We start from the raw sequence: 21,297 nt of genomic DNA on the forward strand, positions 1-21,297 counted from the left end.
AGCACGCCCCTGCACTTTGACAGCTGGCTCTACACAGATGCACTGCAAAGTCAGCTGTCAATCAAAGTGCCGGGGCGTGCTTATGCCCGCCACTTACTGTGTACTGAGCAGTGATTGTAGCCTCTCTAGCACACCTCTATGACTGAAAGCCAGCGGCTCCCGGGTGAAGTTCGTTTTCTACAAGTAGGTGGACAGCATTGGAATGCTATCTGCAAGTACACCCTTTTTCTGCATTTTAGCATTTGAGGATATAGTAGGTTCCCTTTAACATTATCACACTTCAATCAAAAATTCCCCACCCTCCCCCCAAAATAATGAGCAATATGTGACTAATATGTAATCCGATATGTGATCATATGTAATTGAAAAATAAAAAATGGGTGCTTTGTTCTTGTGATATAATTTTTCAATGTCAATGAATGTAAACTACTTTCTATCTAATGTCTTCAACTTATTATTTGCACATTATCAGTTTTAAATTTAAGACGTATTATTTTATATAAATTATTTCTGCTTTACATGAGAATTTTTTCCTATTTACACTGATCCTGAATATCATCTCAGTTTTTTACTCAAACTGACTGCTAATAAATATTCATTAGTGGTTCCATGCTTGTCAAATTATTTTAGAGCAAATCATTTTTGGTGGCCAACTCTCCGAAATTTCTGGAAGAGACTGTGTAACCAGTAAACTCATTTTCACACATTGGGTGCCTACGATTTTCCCTGAAGCTAGAGGAGCGTGTACACATTTTAATTATAATTATCGTCATTTAGTGATTCACAGTAATTGCTGCTAAAGTGACCATACAGCATTGTGCAAAGGTTTTGGGCAGATGTGGAAAAAAACACTGCAAAGTAAGAATGCTTTCAATGATAGGAGTGTTAATAGCTTATTTTTATCAATTAACGAAATGCAAAGTGAAAGAGCAAAAGAGAAATCCTATCAACATTTGGTGTGATCGCCCTTTGTCTTCAAAACAGTATTACCGTAATTCTTGCACGCGGTTTTTGAAGAAGCTCTGCGGAATGGTTGTTCCAAACATCTTGGAGAACTAACCACAAATCTTCTGTGAATGTAGGCTTGCGCTAATTCTTTTGTTTCTTCATGCAATTGCAGAAAAACTCAGTGCGATAATAAGTGTCTGCAGGAAACAGTTAAGCCTGAATGAAGGTCTTTACAAGTTTGGGGCTAATTGATTTGGTGAATTTGTTCAAGATTAATGGTGTCCTCAATACTGAAAAATATAAGCAGATACTTACCCATCATGCAGTGCCATCAGGAAGACATGCGATTGGCTCCAAATTCAGTCTGCAGCAGAACAATGATCCCAAACATACTTCCAATGTCATTAATAATTATATTCAGTGTAAAGAAGAAAGAAAAAAAAAGTCCAGGAAATGATGACATGGCCTTCAAAAATCCCTGATCTCAACATCATGGACTGTGTCTGACATAACATGTAGAGACAGAAGACTGCATCTTAAACAAGATGGAAATGTTGCTCCCTTGAAGAAACTTGTATTGTTATAATGCATTTGAATATGTAATGTGTTTAATGACATATGTTATTAGTAATAGAGTTGCAGTTTGCCCAGTAGTAGGGGGTTAATAGGGAGAGTTAGCATTAATGATTGGGACTAGCCCAGAGTGGGAGGGTCTACAGTGAAGGGATAGAGGGAGTTTCCTGTCAGGAAGGCAGATAGGGCCCAGTGCATAGTAGAAACAGACCTATGATCTGACCAGTGAACAGAGCCGCAAGAATTGAGTGTCCCTGAAGTGAGAGGAGACCAAGGTAACATATAGCAAGAGCCAGAGTAGAGACGACGCAAAGTGATAGTCAGAGTGATCGATTTACTGGAGACTGCGTCAGGAGGCATAGCAAGATTTTCCTGAGTTCGCAAGCTGAAGTAGTAATAGGACGAATTGGAGCAGGGAACAAGAGATAAAGAGATTGCCACAGGCAGTAGTTCCAAGGCATCGACAAGCAGAGAAGGCATCGACAAGCAGAGAAGCTAAGTAAAGGCCATAGTGGCATAAATAGCTACACTGAGGGGAAAATAATGCGGAACCATAGTGGCATAAATAGCTACACTGAGGGGGAAATGGTGCAGAACCAACTCTCGCTTACTGGACTGTAGTGCCGTGATTGGGGACAAGGGAAGTGCCCGAAGCCCTGTACTGGTTTTGACTGGACTGTAGTGCCATTATTGGAGACAAGGGAAGTGCCCGAAGCCCTGTACTGGTTTTGACTGGACTGTAGTGCCGTTATTGGAGACAAGGGAAGTGCCCGAAGCACTGTGCTGGTTTGTGGTAGAGTAAGAGGAAATAGCTGAAGCAGAATCAATCGAGTTTAGGAAAGAATGTGTATAAAGATATTCAGTGTGTTCAGAGAAACGCTATCCACTGTACATACCCCTCCCTACCTTGATGCTCAGTAAAAGCCAGTTTATTTTTGAGTGGTGGTCTCAGTCACTGAACCTTACAACATCTGGTCCTGGCCTGCCGAAGTCACTTGCATCATGTGGCCTGCAAGGATGTAGCTCATCCATGGAGGTGGCCCACACACCCAGGCAGGACCCCCATTTTTATGTGGCATGCCAGGGTGTGGAGGACAAGTGGCTCGCCCACAGCTGCTGCCCTGTGTCATATTACACATCCCAGAAGATCTGTTGTTAGTTCTCCAATATGTTTGGAACAACCTTCCTGCTTAGTTCCTTCATAAACTGTTTGCAGGTCTACCTAGAAGAATTGTTGTTGTTTTGAAAACAAAGGGTGGTCACAACTAAGATTTATATTATTTAGATTTCTCTTTTGTTTATTCTGTTTGCATTTCGTTAATTGCTAAAAATAATCTATTAACATTTCTACTTTTGAAAGCATTCCTATTTTCCAGCATTTTTTCCACACCTGGCTAAAACTTTTGCACAGTACTGTGTATACTTTAGAATTTGTATGATTTATGAAAGCCTTCCACTGTCTGTAAATAGCTGTGCTTTATTGCTTAGCTGTCAAGAAAATAAAAAACAGGTTTTTATCAATCTTATTGAGCAACATTAAATGGAGTTAATGAAAGCTTTCTCTCCTCAACAATTCTTTAAAGCATATCTGTCACTAGATTTCACAGTGGAAACAGCATGCATATTTATATAGATCCCTGTGGCCTGAAGAAACTGGTGTACTGGTATACAGAATAGCTGCATATTCCTCTTTGAAAGTTTAAACTCCACCTCGGCCCACACACCTGAGGTTGTCATTACGTCCAGATGGGCAGAGATTATGTTTATATAAAAAAAAAATATGTTTATACAGCCATTCTGACACAAATTTTCAAAGTAAGTACATCAGCCTCATCATGTCTAAGAGATCTATTTAATATTGTACTGTATGCAGTTTGTATCATGAAATACGGTGGTAATTCCAGTTTAAGCTCCAGCCCATATAATTGTTTGTAGATTTGCTTCTTGTCTCACCACTGGACAACCTCTTGTTTCTTGCCGCAGGGTACTGCAAAAAGTAAATAAAATCAATATTTACCTATCAGACTGGCACGCATCCTTTGTTTTTATCAGTTTCCCCCACAAGAAACAATGTCAGGTGATTGCTGCAGCCAATCAATGGCCACTGATTGGCAGCAGCCTGCACTATGCGGTACGAGCAGAAGGACAATGTTTGTTTTTTCTCACATGGAATAAAGAAGGCTGCAGCAGTTACCTGACATTTCTTATGTCCAGAGACTGGCAGGGGACAGAGGGTTGAGAGCAGAGGTGTGAGGGTCTGATAGGTAAGTATAGATTATTTTTTAATTAATGCAGCATTCCGAGGCAATTAATAATGGGCAGTCCAGTAGTGGAATACCCCTTTATTTAATATTTCCTGAATAATTACAACACGCGACACCTACAAAACAGAAAGATTTCATTATTTAAAGAATAAGATTTTGGTCCTTTTTTTCTCATTTTTTTTAGAACAAGCATGATGGGATTTATTTAGCAGAACATCTGAAGACATTGAATAGAGAAATCAATAAAAAAGCAGTGATTTGGGAAGATTTCTACAGTTAGGCTGTGTGCACACATTGTGAATTCTTCGCATTTTTTAGCATTTTTTCACTATAAAAACACATAAAAAAACATACATATGCATCCCATCATTTAGAATGAATTCTGCAATTTTTGTGCATATGTTGCGTTTTTTTTCGGCGAAAAAAACGCATCGTGGAGAAAACGCAGCATGTTCATTAATTTTGCAGATTTTTGGCAGATATATCACTATATTATTGCATCCCAGAACCTCCTGAAAAATCTACAAAAAATACGCGCAAAAAGTACGTGCAAAAAAACAAAGAAAAACACGAAAAAACCTCATGCGGATTTCTTGCAGAAAATGTCCGTTTTTGTTCAGAAATTTTCTGCAAGAAATCCTGACGTGTGCACATACCCTTATAGTCGGTGAGGGTGGGGGGCCCGACCCACAGACGCCAGCAGATATTTCAGCTGGATGCATGTCCGAGTGTTACGCTGTGACGGTCTTCAGTAAGGAAGAGGGACCATAAACTGTACCTGGAGCTGGGACCCTAACCATCCCTCTCCCGCTCTACTCTTAAAAGTAGAAAGGCCTGAGTCTCCGACCTTACTATGCTCCTGTAAAAACCCTAATATGTCCACTCCCCCACCCCATGAGGCATGGGACAGAAATGAAAGGTAAATCAGATATAAAGGTAAAACACAGATAATGGAAAACCTCTATCATGCAAAAGTAACAACCATCAATAGGGAGGATAGGGACAGGGAGTAATAAACTTAATGGGAAAAGGGACCAGGAGACAAAAAACACATGTACTACAGCAAACTATAGAACACTACAACTCCAACCTTCAACTACTTAGCTTTAGCACACAGCACCCGAAGATGAATCTCCAATAGCAACAACAAACTCCTATTCAGCACAGCATCTCCTAAGAGCAAGGAAGCAGAGCTTCCACTGGCAGGACAGAGAGGGTCTGGCCAGGTTTTATAGGAAGAGTTAATGGCCAGATCAGAAGCAGCTGAAATTTTTTGAGCAAAGACCTGTGAAAAACATTATGGATCTTGAGAATCGGCGGAAGCTTGAGACGAAGAGCTACATGGTTGAGCCATACGTTTGTATTTGTCCCCATGATCTTTAAGTTAAACTGAAGCCACACAAAGTCATCTATATCCTTATGCAACCTTGGCCACCAAAGTTGTCATGAAAGGCGCTCCAAGGTAGCCTTACTACCTGGGTGACCAGCAAGAGCCAAGTCATGATATGCCTTCAAAATTTTAAGACACAGATGAACAGGTACAAATTTCCCTCACGGACTAGGAGGGGCGTCCCCATGAGTGGAGACGGCCACCACTTCTTGCAAAATTGTGACAGCATCTGCTTTGGTGCTCTTAATCTCAGGACAGCCATACACATGATGAGGAGGCCGTTCTTGACATTCATTTTCAGAGGACACTTCCTCAAAATCAGACAGGAAAGATGGAATGATTTTAGTGGAGACACTAGAGATAGTAGCACCTAGGCAATTATTTTTGCAAAAATAACTCCACTTAATAATCTCTCTGGCCTGCCAGTCTATGATCGGATTATGTTTAGTGAACCAAGGAAGATGCAGCACAATAGGAGTAGGGAGGGAGACTTTCCAAGATATAACAAGAAAGGAGCTCCCTGTGTAGAGCCCCTACGCTCTGAGGACAATAGAGGACAATATATCAGGAAAGGGAGATGTAATACCAGGAAGGGGCCAAGGATGGAGACATTATACCACTATAGAGGACATTATTACAGGAAGGGGCCAGGATCGGGGATATTATTATAGAATGGGGGGGACATTGTTACATGAGAGGGTGAATTTGTATGTCTTCACAGGATTTGGTATGCTACAAGGGCCCATACTTCTGTTGAAAATGAAGGTGGGGCCCAGATCCAAATTTTGCACTGGGACCCATTTGACTGTAGTTACACCACTGGCTATATATCTATATCGATAAGCATACATTTTCATCCAGATTTCTTTTGCAGAAATGTATGCAAGTGTCCCAGTTGCCTGAATGGAACTTGCAAAATTCATGTGCTTACTAAGCCCCTATTTAGATGAATGTAACTGACAAAATCTGATGACAATTGCCTGCATGTTTCGTGCAGAAAATTTTACTATCAGGTTTCGTAAAAATGGAATAGAAAACAAACATATTGTAGAATAGTTTTTACATTGACACTTACTTTTGTTGTAGGCCATACTGCCTCAGTGTGCTACTTTACAGTGTCTCTGCATCTTATGGTTATTTATACAGAACATATTACTGCAATTTCACTATGTTATGCAATTAATTCAAGTATGAATGATCCTCAATTACAAATAAGAAATGAAATAGAAATGCCCATTCAATATTTATACATTATGTAAATGTATACCTTGCATTTAAAAATAAGAGAAATGTAATGCTACTCTTACATATTCGGCCACTCTGACGCTTATAGAGAATTTGTATATGAAATGGTGTCGAGCAGAAGAGGATCTGCTATTTCTTAATCTCTGTCACCTGAAGCTCAGATGCCTCAATTTAAAATGACAGATAGTTTAACCTGAGAAATGGGAAATGCATTTTATCATCTTGCTTTGAAATTGCTATTCATATTAGGCATAGTGAATCCTGGCAGAAATATCTATGAGTCAAAATGCTAATTTACCATTTTATGTCTCTAATATATATTACAGTATCTCTTTATAAATACAGTACTGTGCAAAAGTTTTAGGTATGTGTATAAAAATGCTGCAAAGTAAGAATGTTTTCAAAACTACAAATGTTAGGTTTTTTTTAAATCAATTATCAAAATTCAAAGTGAATGAATCATATCAATATTTGGTGTAACCAGATTTTGCCTTCAAACATTATCGGCTCTTCTAGATACACTCGCACACAGTTTTGAAGGACCTCAGCAGGGAGGTTGTACCAAACATGTTCTGTGGATGTAAATGTGAAAAGATGCCATATGCACTACTGCAAAAGGTGCCATAGTAGGTTCCCACACCATGCCAACAGAATATAACAAAATAGGCACTCAACTTGTGCTGATTTTTGAAGTTTTAATGTAGTCAATAAATTAATCATTTCTGCCACACGCGGCCTTCTTCAGTAACGGGTAGAAAAAGAAGAAACTGACAAGTGGATACCCCGTCACTGCCTTACACGCCTGGACGTTACCTCACTTGGTCTCCTTTACATACCGGTTATACCGGTTGGATCCCTACTCCTCAGTCCAGATATTGCTGGCTTGTTTACCCTGTTCACCTACATTCACCACGTATTCAGCTTCTTCCTTTTCTACCCATTGCTGAAGAAGGCCACGTGTGGCCAAAATGTTTAATTTGTTGACTACATTAAAACTTCAAAAATCAGTACAAGTTGAGCGCCTAGTTTATTAAGTTCTGTGGATGTAGACATTTGTGTGCAAATACTTTTGTCTCATCATGTAATTCAAAACAGTATCAATGATGCAGAGTCGAGGCTCTGTGGAGACCTTATAATCACTTCTAGGACTCTTTGCTCTTTCCGATTAAGATAGTTCTTAATGACATTGGCTGTATGTTTAGGGTGGTTATCCTGTTGCAGAATAAATGTGGCGCCATTTGGATGCCACCCTGATGGTATTGCATGATAGATAAGTATTTTCCTGTATTTCCCAGCATTAAGGACACCATTAGTTTTGTTCAAATCCCCATTTCTATTTGCTGAAACGCAGCCCCAAACTTGCATGGAACCTCCACCATGCTTCACTGTTGCCTTCAGACATACATTATTGGACAACTCTCCAGCCCTTCAGTAAACAAACAGTTTTGCATTACAGCTAAATATTTCTCATTTTGACTCATCAGTCTAGAGCACCTATTACCATTTTTATGCACCCCATGCACCCCATGTTTTTGTGCATTGTTGAGTCAACAGGCCTTGTTTATATTTCTTTCTTTCTATGACTTTTTGGCTTCAATTCTTCCATGCAGAATTGATCTGGGCAGACTTACTCCTACAGTGGATGGGTGTAGCTGGGTCCCACTGGTTGTTGTCAGTTCTGAGGTGATGGCCTTGCTGGACATCTTTCAAATTCGTAGGGATGTAAGCATGATGTGTCTCATCTGCTGCAGTAAGTTTCCACTTTGTCTACAGTCCTCAGCAATGCCCAATTATTGGTGCTTCTTTGAAAGAGCTAAAACTGCACAACTTGAAATTTCAAGTCTGCTTTGAAATCTTTGCCGGGGAGTCACCTTGCTGATGCAATATAACTACCTTGTGTTTTGTTGCTGAGTTCAGTCTTGCCATTGTATATGAGATGTGACATAAAACTGTATTCCACACCCTCACCCTTGTAATAAAGTTTGACTTTTCTTCATCGAATTTTAAAAGGACTCAGTCAGCACAAAATTACTGTTAAAACAAAGGAAAGGTGCTTGGTGCATCATGGCAGGCCAATCATTTAAATAAAACTTCTGACCTGCTTGTTTTCTGTCTATCTTCACCCCCCACTCTCATATTTGATTGACAGCTCTCGCTTCACAGAGCAAGAGAAGGGTGGAAATCTATGGTAACTAAGCAGGTGGGAAAGTGTATTTTAAATGATTGAAACTGCCACGATGCGCTGAACACCAGTGCGTGGTTTGATACGTCGTTCTGTGCTGACAGAGTCCCTTTATGCCTTCTGCACATCTGTTTCTGTTTCAGCTAATGACTGTGTTTCAACAATATATGATATTGATGAGCATTATCTCATGTTTGGTATAATTGATAACTCATACACAGGACTATAATCTTCCATAAATCCTTGACTTTGTACAAATGTACCTAGAAGAATTGATTTAGATTCCTCTTTAATTTGTTCAGTGTGTGTACGCAGCAACGTAGAGCTGTAGTAAAATTATAAAAAATAACTTTTAATAAGATCCGTGAAAAAGGCCTAAGGCCTCAGAAAACACCACCATAAATACCAAATTAAACACACACAATATACATACACTGTCAAACACTCTTGCAGAGCGCTGCAAATCTTGTAGCACGGTGAGTAGAAAACACCTTTTTTTAAAAAAAAATTCCACCATACAACATAATACCATTAGGCATCTTTACTAATTGCCCTATAGTCTGCATACAATGAATTCAAGTTTAAGCAAGAGCAAGAGGGAGCAAGTAAATTTGATGCCAAGGTACATAAAGGAACAATCTCACCCGAGATATGGACTCCTTCCTTCACAGCATGGAATGAAATGATCCCAGATGCCAGCATTTATGGGAAAGGCTCTCTGCCTGTTCAATACCCCATTCCTTTGGATTACATCCGAACCATATCTACATCCTCCCTTATCGGTAAATCTCCCGACGCGTTTCTTTTGGCTCAGTCATCAGGGGAGAAGCCACTTCAAAATAAAGATAGCGTGTGTGCTGTCCATCGCACATCACACTGGAGGAGCGGACTCTGTTTCTGTTTCAGCTAATGACTGTGTTTCAACAATATATGATATTGATGAGCATTATCTCATGTTTGGTATAATTGATTACTCATACCCAGGACTATAATCTTCCATAAATCCTTGACTTAGTACAAATGTACCTAGTAGAATTGATTTAGAGTCCTCTTTTATTTGTTCAGTTTGTTTACCTTCCTAAAATGTTTGCACAGTGGTGTGTGTACATATTGTAAGGTTGCTGCCGGACACATAGCGGATGGGAGATATGTATCACAGAGGTGGCTGTTCTCTGTGATTTGAAACATGCAGTAATGCTCTATTATACATAGTACTAAGAGGGGTTAATCAGCCATGCTAGGGCAAAGTCTTAATGTGAGTAGCTGAAGTGTTATGGCAGTACGGCTGCTCACCATATCTCCACCCATCGATGTGGTTCACATTGTAAAATGGGACCTGCTTATCTGACACATGGTTCTGTGTATGGAGGTGTTTAGACCCCTGGATTGTGTGGCTTTGCTTAAGGACTAAGAAGCTGGACTCTAACCCAAGTGGGCAAACCAGCACTATTGTATGGACTTGATATATGTGTCACTTTATGCTGGACATTGGCTGTATTTAAATTGTCCTGTGATGTGTTTATAGGACTGAAATAAACCAACCAAACTTTTGTGATAACTCATATCGCTCCCAAGTGAGCATTGTTACATTTGGTGTTGCAAGTGCGGGCAGCATTCACAGGGAACATATATGACTGCTAAAGAAGTTCTGCATTTCTTGCTATAAACCAGGGAGCAACAACAGACATCACGGAGGACCTGATTAAACACCTGGTGCAAACCCAACAACAGCAACACCTAGCACAACAAGAGACAAATAAGCTGTTTATGCAACAGCTCCAGTAGCAGCACAAGCAACAGATCCAGTAACAGCAACAAATCCACCACTGACAACAGCAGCAGCAGCAGCAGATTAAATTACTCACAGAGCTGGTTCGTGGCACAATGGCAGCTCGGAGGTCAGCTGATTTCTCTGTCCTGAAGGCGGTGAGAGGAACTTTGCAGAAAATGAGCCCAGGTGACGACGTAGAGGTATTTTTAACCATTTTTGAAAGGGTCGCCGATAGGGAGAAACTCCCACCAGAACAGTGGATGGAAGTCCTGGCACCATACTTAGTAGAGGAGCCACAAAAGGCCTACTATGATTTAGCCTTACAAGAAGCAAAAAAATATGCAAAATTTAAAAAGGTGATTTTGGTGCTTGGGGGTACCAATGACTGTCAGGGCACAATTGGTCCACTGCTGGGCATATCAACAGGACATATCCCCCTGCTCCTAAATATCTGATTTACTGCACATCATTCAAAAATGGTTGCAGCCAGAGTGCTCCACCCCAGCGCAGATGGTAGAGCGAGTTGTTATGGACTATTTCATGCACTTTCTTCCAAAGCAGATGAAGACTTGGGTTGCCCAGGGAGATTCCTGGAATGCCAATGACCTGGTTGGACTGTTCAAAAGGTACCAGGGGATCGACGGGTCCTTGGGGAGGAAGCCCACTCCATACTGGGGGTCTCCTCAGGGGGTGGATGCTCAAAAGGGGATGTGGCATCCAAAGTCCAAGAGGGCAGCTGAGGTCATGCTAAAGGTTTCATTGGAGGATGTAATTTGCAGGAAATGTCACGGCCCAGGTCATATAGCCGCCCATTGTACCCTGACCACTGGGCAAATGGACTGTAAAATGGGATGCTGGTCTTCATTCTACACATATCTGGCCTGCAAATGTCTGGACTACTAGACTTAGGGAGTTTTGTGACCCTCATGAGGGCCATACTTCTCTCCAATTTGGGAAGAAAGTGGGCATCTGCTGCATTCACGGGGATTTTAAAGACTATCCAGTGTCCAGAGTGGTAATTGAGATGGCCTGAGATACTGAGTCCCATGAGGTCAGCGTCATCCAGTATTTCTTGCACCCAATTACTATAGGCCAGGACTTTGTGTTGTTTTGGGACTTGTGGAGGATGGGCAGAGACTTCGATTGCTCAGGTAAGAGACGGTTTGGCCCTAAAACAGTCTTACCAACCCCAGAGCCTGACAGGTTTCCCTTTTGTGGAGGATTAGGAGGTAGTATCCCATGATGCTGACATTAGATAGGGTTGACGGGAGAAAATTTGGGGTCTATCCCACATACGGACCTAACCCTAAAAGAGGTGTTTAATAATGTAACCATTATAAATGGCATAGCGCAGGAGCTGGGGGCTGACACCAGATATCTCTATTTTATTATCAGTGGGGACTTATTGTACCGGGTTACTAAGGTTAGAGAGGAAATAGTGGAGCAATTGTTGGTACCAGGACTCTATAGACGAAGGATACGGGACATGGCCCATTCCCATGTCCTGGATGGCCATATCAGTGTGGACAAAACCCAAGAATGGGTAACTCGGAGGTTCTATTGGCCCTGGTGTCACCGAGAGATCCTAAGTCCTGTCCCACCTGCTAGTCAACCGCTTCCACCTCTCATTTTTAAAATCACCTCATGCCAATGCCCGTCATAGAAGTGCCGCTTGAGTGAATTGCCATGGACCTGGTTGGGCCCCTAGTTAAGTCTGCTCAGGGGCATCAATACATATTGGTTGCCCTAGCCTATCCTACGAGGTACCAAAAAGTGGTTCCCCTGAGAAACTCCTCCTCAAAAAGTATAGCACGTGAAATGGTCCACATTTTTGCCCAGACAGGATTACCGAGGGAGATCCTGACTGACCAAAGAACACCCTTTATGACTAAGGTGATGAGGGAACTGTGTAAGGCCTTGCAAATTACACAACTGCAGACATCAGTTGCCATCCCCAGACAGACGGCTTTGTGGAATGGTTCAATAAAATAAAACATTAAAGAGTATGCATAAGAAGGTCATAGAAAAGGACAGTCTCCTCCCATATCTATTATTCTCTATCCAGGAGATTTCACAAGCTTTTACCAGACTCTCTCTGCTTGATCTCCTGTATGGCCGACATCTGCGAGGTCTCCTTGATATAGCAAAGGACACCTGGGAAGCCAAGGTCATGCACCATCAGAGCATCAATGAGTACATCACCCAGATGCAGGAGAGGGTTGCGAAGCTAATGCCCATCATAAAGGAATATTTCCTCCAGGCATAATCCCGGGTCTACAACCGATCAGACAGAGTAAGGCAGTTCAGCCCTGGGAACCAAGCCTCGTGCTTATTCCCACGGTCAAGAGTAAGTTTTTGGTCAAATGGCAAGGCCCCTATGAGGTGACAGAGAAGCTGGTTGAAATTTAACTACACGGTTCATCAACCAGGAAGATGAAAACCGTATGAGATCTACCACATCAGTCTTATCAAGGCATGGCAAGATAGGGACACTTTTGAAGCTCCATGTTTGTTCGATAAGCCAAAAGGAACATTGAAGAAGTCACTGTAGCTAATATGCTGTCGAAGGCCCAAGCCAGCAGTGTCAGAAATTGCTGCAGCAGAACCGGGACCTGTCCTCAGATTTGTCAGGGTGTGCAGATGTCATAGAACACGAGATTCTGATGCAACCCCATGTACGGGTGAACTTGAATCCCTATCAAAATTCCTGAGGCCCGGCCACAACTGATCTCCAAGGAAGTGAATCATTTGCACTACCATGTGGAACATACAGCCAGAAAATTACATGATAATGCCAATGCTCTCTCTTGAATCCAGTGTCTAGTGGTAGAAGATGCCAGGCCCCACAGGTTTAGGCAGAGGGGAAGGTATGTAAGGTGGTTACCATCACATAGTGGATGGGAGATTTGTATCACAGAGATGCATGTCCTTTGAGAGGTAAAATCTGGAGTAATGCTCTAGTTTAGCACATATGGTACTAAGCGGGGTTAATCAGCTATGATGGGGTCAGGCCTTAATGTGAGCAGCTGAAGAGTTAGGGAAGGACGGTTGCTCACCATATCTCCGCCCTGGGTGTGGTTCACATTGTAAAATGGGACCTGTTTATCTGATATATGGTTCTGTGCATGGAGGTGTGTAGACCTCCTGGATTGTGTGGCTTTGCTAAAGAACTTAGAAGCTGGACTCTAACCCAAGAGGGCAAACTAGCACTATTGTAGGGACTTTTTGATTTATGTTTCACTTTATTAGCTGTTTTTTCAGCTCTTCCTGTTGCCTCTGTGGTCTCACATCACCATCTTGTGACTTCAACTCTGAATGGAAGTCAGAGATAACAGTCACAAGATCTCAGTACAAGTTTATGTGGCCTCATTCTGGCTCTCATAGACTTACATTGAGTTGTGACTTCCAGAATGCCCAGCAAACACTTAAGCAATTTGGCAGGTCACAAACTGCTGGAGACTGACCAGAGCAGCGCCAATAAAATATGAAGATAGTAGATGGTAAGTGTAAGACTAGGGGCAGGGACCTTAGATTAGTGGCACCACTCCAGCCCTGCAATAAAAAAAAATGCTGTTCAGTTATGCCAATTAACACTGCCATCTACCAATACCCTGTTTTTGCTTCCACTCTGTAAGGCTCTCTATAAGGCTCTCACTTTCTACAAGCTGTGTTGTTTTCTTATATATTGTCCTTGCTTCTATGTTTTGCTTCTATGACTTTGTCAACCTATCTGCTGCCTACTCTGACTGTCACTGGTCTACTTGTGATTGATCTACACCTGCATTAACTCTCTTTATTAGGCTATGATTACTACTTGTCGCTCTGAATGGGTACTCAAGCTCCCAATGGTGTGGCTATAGAGTCACAGATTGTATCACATGTTGATTGTGCTGATATTTGAAGGAATGAATCATTGTCTTTTCCAGTGTGCTGGATAATCTTTCTAATAATATGTCCTAAATACACAACAGTTTTTAGGAAGTTGACAGTGGAACAATCTTGTGTCATATCTTTTACAGTTAATTCCTTATGCCATTGCACATGTTCATCATGTTTATATTCCCGAATTGTTCTTTGTCTTTTTAGGGGCAGAGTAAAGGCTGTCACTTTTATGCTGCCGATGGATATGAGAGATTACGGTGGAAATCAAAAGACTTTTCAGAGTCCTCAAAATCAAAGCGCAAATCACTTGAGTACGATAATTGAAAAGGATCCATGACCTGGTGAATTTTTTAAGACCATCTGACACATACCGATGAGCAGCCATTATAATGATAGCTGGATCTAGGGTTACATTTTGTAAACAGTGCTCTGGCAGCCTGCCTTCTCATATGGACAAAACGATTGCTTTGTGTCACTGTCCTTTGTTATTTGAAACCTGTGTCAGCTCAAAAACGTATTATGTTGTGATCTTACATATAACTTTTCACTAATTTAACTTTTCATCAGTTTCAAGGGCTAGTTAATTAACTAGAACAAGAATTCTGCAGTAATATATATTCTGAAAATCCAATTCTGACGAAAAATCTCCTTTTACAGCAACCCGTATAACCAATAGCTCTTACTAGGGTTGAGCGACCTTGACCTTTTTAGGGTCGAGTCATGTTTTGCGAAACCCGACTTTTTGAAAAGTCGAGTCGGGCGAAATCGGCCGATTACTGCGAAAAGTCGAGGATCGGCCGGAACACGAAACCCTATGCACGTCAATGGGGAATTTTTTTTTAAATTTTTTTATTTTTCTCTCTCTCTCTCTCTCTCTCTCTCTCTCTCCATCCCATATTCCCCTCCGTCCCAGCACAGAAAATCTCGTGTTACACATTGCAAATCCCTACTGCGCACAAGCGATAAAATGATGATAGCCGTGCACGCCCCTAACCCCTATGTCATCACTCTGCCCACACTCCTTCATTGGCTGAAAAAATGGCGCTAAACGCGTCATACGAAACGCGACTTTGGCGCCAAGATCGCGTACCGCATGGCCGACCCCACACAGGGATCGGGTCGGGTTTCATGAGACGCCGACTTTGCCAAAAGTCGGCGACTTATGAAAATGAACGATCCGTTTCGCTCAACCCTAGCTCTTACCTTTTTGGTAATTTTTGGTACTATTCATCTTCCGTCAATCCCATAGTTTATACATTTTTCCAGTGCGCTGGACGTTGTTTGCAATAATACATCCAAAGCACAATAGTTTCAGGCTCATCATCATTTGTTATTTGTGTAGATACTTTACTTTAATATGGTAAAACATAATTTTGTCTACTTGCCGTTACTCATACCCTGCACTGACATGAAGCAATATCACCAAAACAGCTTTCTACCTGTTGAGGATTTTTCCGTTTTGGAGAATACCCCATGTGGCAAGGCTTGATAAATGGCTAACATTGACTTGGCTACCTCTAATAGATGTCACTAGAGAGCAAGCTGGAAAAGAACTAATTTGCCCACCATTAGTAGCAGGGAACATTGTCAGGCCCATAAGGGTCCCCATGCCAACTTGGTGCTCTCCATAAGGAGAAACATTACCCCTAGAATCCCATAGTTCATTCACGTATCCACCTGTCAACCACCTTTCATAATTTAACTTTCAGGACATCACATCACATGGTTTAATGACTGCAAACATGTGACATGCCAGTTGTGTTGTCATAGAGCTTTAGATGAGTTGTCCTGGACTAGATAAACATGACTTCTTTCCTCCAGACGTCATCTTGCATGGGTTGTGCTGTTATCACAGCATCAATGATGTACTGTGTGTCACCTCCTATGTGACTATGTAGACCTCAATACCAAAGAAGCTGAAGCTCCACGTGGAGGACTGGGGAACTGTAGAAGGTTACGAAAGGATGTGTAAGGAGTCAAAGACACATTAGTACAGCTTTTTTTATTTTAGCCCTTTTCTTTCATTTATTATGCTTGGGGTCTGGAGAGACCTCTGATAAACATATTTTCACTGCAAATGTGGAACTTTTGATTTGAATTGTTTTTAATCAGATCAAATCAAATCTACTGGCCAATTTGAGAAAATTTGCCTGAAACAAATTTTGAGAGATTTGCTTATTTTTAGTCATTAAGCATTTTGGAGAGTGGTCTTGTTGCAAAGAATGCATTAAAAAGAGAAAACGCACACAATAATAAAACAAACTTATACTTAGTAATTCTACAACCAAACAATAGAAGAGCTATTGGTCTTTGTGAACAGTACAGAAGTCACTGGTCTCCGCTGCACACAGTCACTGAGATCAATCATTGGCCATTGCACCTTCAAACAATTGAAACACTGATGGGTCAGTCAAAGAAATAGTGGTGTTGGAGTGGCTGAGAACATGACCAGGTGAGTATAAGTTATTTTATCATTTTCATGTATTCTCTTCTTTGTTCCCTCTTTTAAAATATTTTAAAAAACCCTTAAAGGGAACCTGTCAGCAGGATTGTGCACAGTAACCTACAAACAGTGTCAGGTCGGTGCTGTTATACTGATTAATATGATACCTGGGTTGAGGAAATCCGTCTTGTGGTTGTTGTTTAATCTTTATTTTCAGTTTTGAGTTACTGATATGCTCGTGCTCTGGGGCGGTCTGTGGGGGTCTTCATGTGGTTCTTTGATAAGGTATTCATACTGGAGACTGCTGACAGATCACTGATCCATCACTGACCTGCTCCCTAGTTTGCATAATGAATATCTGTACATACTGAAAGAAAAAAACCCTTCTGCAGGCAGGTGCCGGCGTGGCCCCTGCGCTGCAGCATAATCGCATGTTTAATGTCCCAATAATAAATGGGAGACTGTCTATAGGTTACTGTGCACAATCCTGCTGACAGGTTCCCTTTAACAGCCATGAAACAGTAATGTACAATACGCTAGATAAAAATGATACATAAAAAGAATTAAAATAGTCAGTGCTCAAATAGTACATACAGTGGTATGTAAAAGTTTAGGCACCCCTGGTCAAAATTACCGTTATTGTGAACAGTTAGGCTATGTGCACACATAGGAAAAGTGGTGCAGAATTTTCTGCACAAAATCTGCATCTCCTGGCAGAATCCGCAGCCGTGGATTTGCCGCGGTTTTTATGTGGTTTTTATGCGGATTTTGTGCGGATTTTCTGCAGTTTTTGCTACTGCGGATTTCTATCATGGAGGGGTGCAGAAACGCTGCAGATCCACACAAAATAAGTGACATGCACTTCTTTTAAATCCACAGCAATTCCGCAGATTTTTCTGCACCATCTGCACTTTTTTTTATTCCATTGATTTACATGGTACTGGATCTGCAGCGTTTCTGCGTGGAAAAATCCGCTGCGGATCCGCAGCAAATCTGCATCGTGTGCACACAGCCATAAGCAAGATGAAAATTAAATGATCTCTAAAAGGCCTAAAGTTAAAGATTACACATTTCCTTTGTATTTTAGGCATAAATAAATAAATCTATATATATATTTTCATCTGTTACATAATAAAAATTACAGAAAGGAAAATGGGCCAATGCAAAGTTTGGGCACCTTGCATGGTTTGAACCTAGTAGCACCCCTTTTGCAAATTTCACCGCTTGTAAACGTGTTTTGTGGCCAGACAAATGTCTTTCAATTCTTGAGGGATTTTCATCCATTCTTCCTTGGAAAATTCTTCCAGTTCTGTGAGATTCCTGGGTTGTCTTGCATGCACTGCTTTTTTGAGGTCTAGCCACAGATTTTCAATGATGTTCAGATCAAGGAACTGTTAGGGCCATTGTAGACCTTCAGCTTGTGCCTTTTGAGGCAGTCTATTATAGATTTTGACTTGTGTTTAGGATCATTATCTATTTGTAGAAGCCATCCTCTTTTCAGCTTCAGCTTTTTTACAGATGGTGTTATGTTTGCATCAAGAATTTGTTGAACTATCATTGTATTCATTTTTCCCTCTTCTTGTGAAATATTCCCCGTTCTATTGCAACACAACCCCAAAGCATAATTGATCCACCTCCATGCTTAATGGATGGTGCTATTTTCTGAAATTCTGTGCCCTTTTTCTCTACACATACCTTTGATCATTGTGTCCAAAGAGTTCTTTTTTCACCTCATCGGTCCAAAATACATCAGTCTTTAGATGTTCTTTTACATACGTTTGTTGCTGAATTTTATGATGAGGATGGAAGAGAGGTTTTCTTCTGATGACTCTTCCATGAAGGCCACATATGTACAGGTGTCTCTGAACAGTAGAACAATTTTCCACAACTCCAGAGTCTGCTAAATCTTTCTGAAGGTCTTTTGCATTCAAGCGGGGATACTAATTTGCCGCTCTAGCAATCCTACGAGCAGCTCTCACTGAAATTTTACTTGCTCTTCCAGATCATATCTTGACCTCCACTGTAACCGTTAACTGCCATTTCTTAATTATATTATGAACTGAGAAAAGGGCAACTTGAAAATGCTGTGCTATCTTCTTATAGCCTTCTCCTGCTTTGTGGGCCTTAACCATTTACATTTTCAGAGTGCTATGCAGCTGCTTAGAAGAACCCATGGCTGCTATTTTTTGGCGCAAGGTTAGGAGGCTGGGTTTTTATAAAGCTGGGAAATTTGCTTCACCTGGCCTTTCCTAATGATGATAGTAAACAAGCCATAACCCTAACAGGCTAATTAAGGTCTGAAACATTAGTCAAAGTTATCTGAGCACACAAGTCTTCAAGGGTACCCAAACTTTTGCATCGGTCCATTTTCCTTTTGTAATTTTTAAAATGTAAAAGATGAAAATATATATTGTTTTCCTTAAAATACACAGGAAATGTGTCATCATTAATTTTAGGCCTTTTAGAGATCATTTCATCTTCAACTTGCTTAACTGTTGACAAGAGAAATTTTGACCTGGGGTGCCCAAACTTTTATATGCCACTGTAGGTAACCACAACATTGATCTGTGCTGATGAGGTATACAAGTCTGAAACAGATTTTTACACAGATGAATATCCCAGCTTGCCTATATTTGAGTCATGCTTTAAAACTGCCCTGAGCTGTTTGTGTAGAAATCTAATTTATCATATAGTATGATGATGAGGAGGAGGAATTTGAAAGAAGTGACACTTCTATGTAATATAGATTTCCTTGCGATGTTAATATACTGTTTCTGCTGGTACGATCCCTGTTGCTTTAAAGGCTCTGATGTATTATAGAATTTTAATCTCGTTTCCCACAAGCTCCATAATATATTGTAGAAATGCCTGACCTACTTCACTTCTTATTATAATGTTTTAATGATTTAATCTAACTGCATACAGGAAATACTTCTAGCTTTACGTAAATGATCTAACTGCATAATTATTTGCATACAAAATAAATTTTATATCAATTGAATTATAAATCTCATTGTCTGCTTTCATAACTAATACCATAAAATGCAAAATATTAATTTTATAGCAACATGAATAAGCCGCACAATGTTTAATGCAAAAAATGTGCATTTTATTCCAAAGGATGAAAATGTATACATCAACACCCAAATACAAATAATGCACGCAAATCATTTCAGCTAAAAATGCTCCATACAAAAGTATATTTACACCTTCAAAATGTATAACAATACGCAATGTAATATGAATGAACCAATATGGCACGTTATTACAGAAGCTCCAGGGTATGTTTTATGGATTTAATTACAATGAAATTAAACATATAAATTCACAGCATAAAAGTTTCAGGGAATTATATTTTGTTTTAAATGACTTTCTTTTCTACAGGGTTCTTAGTTGGAGATTCGCACATACAGAACTGGGAGAGCGGTCCAATTTAAAGTGCGACTACAGTTAAATTTTACTTTATTCCCTTGTAAATAGTTTTATGACCATCATTATCATTGGGCATAAAAGTATTTACACTGATTTTTCTGGCTAACACGGTACCATAATATAATTTGTTATTGTACATCACTTTATTCCCTTAGAATCCTAAATGTAAATTTACGAAGTTTACCTTAGAAAAGCAGCAAAATCAACTACAGCAGACGTTGTCTCTTTCTCTAACATCACTGCAGCTATTAATTGAAGTCCCTACATTTACCCTGCACATAATACTGGTAATGCAAAGAGATCTGTGTTACCTTTTAAATGGGCATTCCCAACTCCAACATCCTATCCCAATATGTAGTAGGTGTAATAATAATAGTAGGAAATACCTCCAATTAGAAATGCAGGATTGTTTTTCTGATTAGCTATGTCTCTTTCCTCATGTGCAGGCATTGCAGGTCCTTAGGTATCCTTTGCTTACGACCACTAGAATCATACAATTATAGAGTCATAGAATGTTAAGAGTTGGAAAGGACCTCCAGGGTCATCGTGTTTTTTTGCAGGCTAAACATCCCAGTTCCTTTGACCGTTCCTCATAGGAAATACTTTTCAGTCTGCTCAGCATCCTTGTAGCTCTTCTCTGAACTTGCTCCAGTTTTTCAATGTCTTTTTTTTAAATATGGTGCCCATAGCTTGACACAGTATTCCAGATGCAGCCTGACCAAGAAGGAGTAGAGTGGGATAATTACTGCACATGATCTAGACTCTATGCTTCTCTTAATACATCTTAGAACTGTGTTTGCCTTATTGCTGCTGCATCACACTGTTGACTCATGTGCAATCTTGTGATCTATTAGTATACCCAAGTCTTTTTTTACACGTGCTGTTGCTTAGTTCTATTCCTCCCATTCTGTAGATGTAATTTTAGTTTTTCTTGTCCAGATGTAGAATCTTGAATTAATCTCTGTTAAATACAATTCTATTAGTTGCTGTCCATTGTTCAAGCTTATCTAGATCCTTGTGAATCCTTTCTTTGTATTCTCTATCCATTTGGATGTGCGACCATTTATTACCACTCTTTGAGTGCAATAACTGAGCCAGTTATGAATGAATTATTAAGTTTTGTGTTCATCCATCCTGGTCTCTTAAAATGCTTCCAATTCTTCCTTC

The 21,297-nt window shown here is 40.4% G+C and overlaps 1 protein-coding gene across 1 annotated transcript in view; it reads left to right on the top strand.

The window, feature by feature from the left end:
- CCDC195 (coiled-coil domain containing 195) overlaps nt 1-14,887 on the top strand; it is a 37,972-nt gene extending 23,085 nt beyond the window's left edge. The window contains exon 3 of the mRNA XM_077292952.1: nt 14,460-14,887. Within this exon, the coding sequence (XP_077149067.1) occupies nt 14,460-14,592 (133 nt within the window). The 3' untranslated portion in view covers nt 14,593-14,887. The remainder of the gene's footprint in view (nt 1-14,459) is intronic.
- The last annotated feature ends 6,410 nt before the right edge of the window (nt 14,888-21,297 follow it).

The sequence above is a fragment of the Ranitomeya variabilis genome, chromosome 2 (genome assembly GCF_051348905.1).
Source record: "Ranitomeya variabilis isolate aRanVar5 chromosome 2, aRanVar5.hap1, whole genome shotgun sequence".
Taxonomy (NCBI): Eukaryota; Metazoa; Chordata; class Amphibia; order Anura; family Dendrobatidae; genus Ranitomeya; species Ranitomeya variabilis.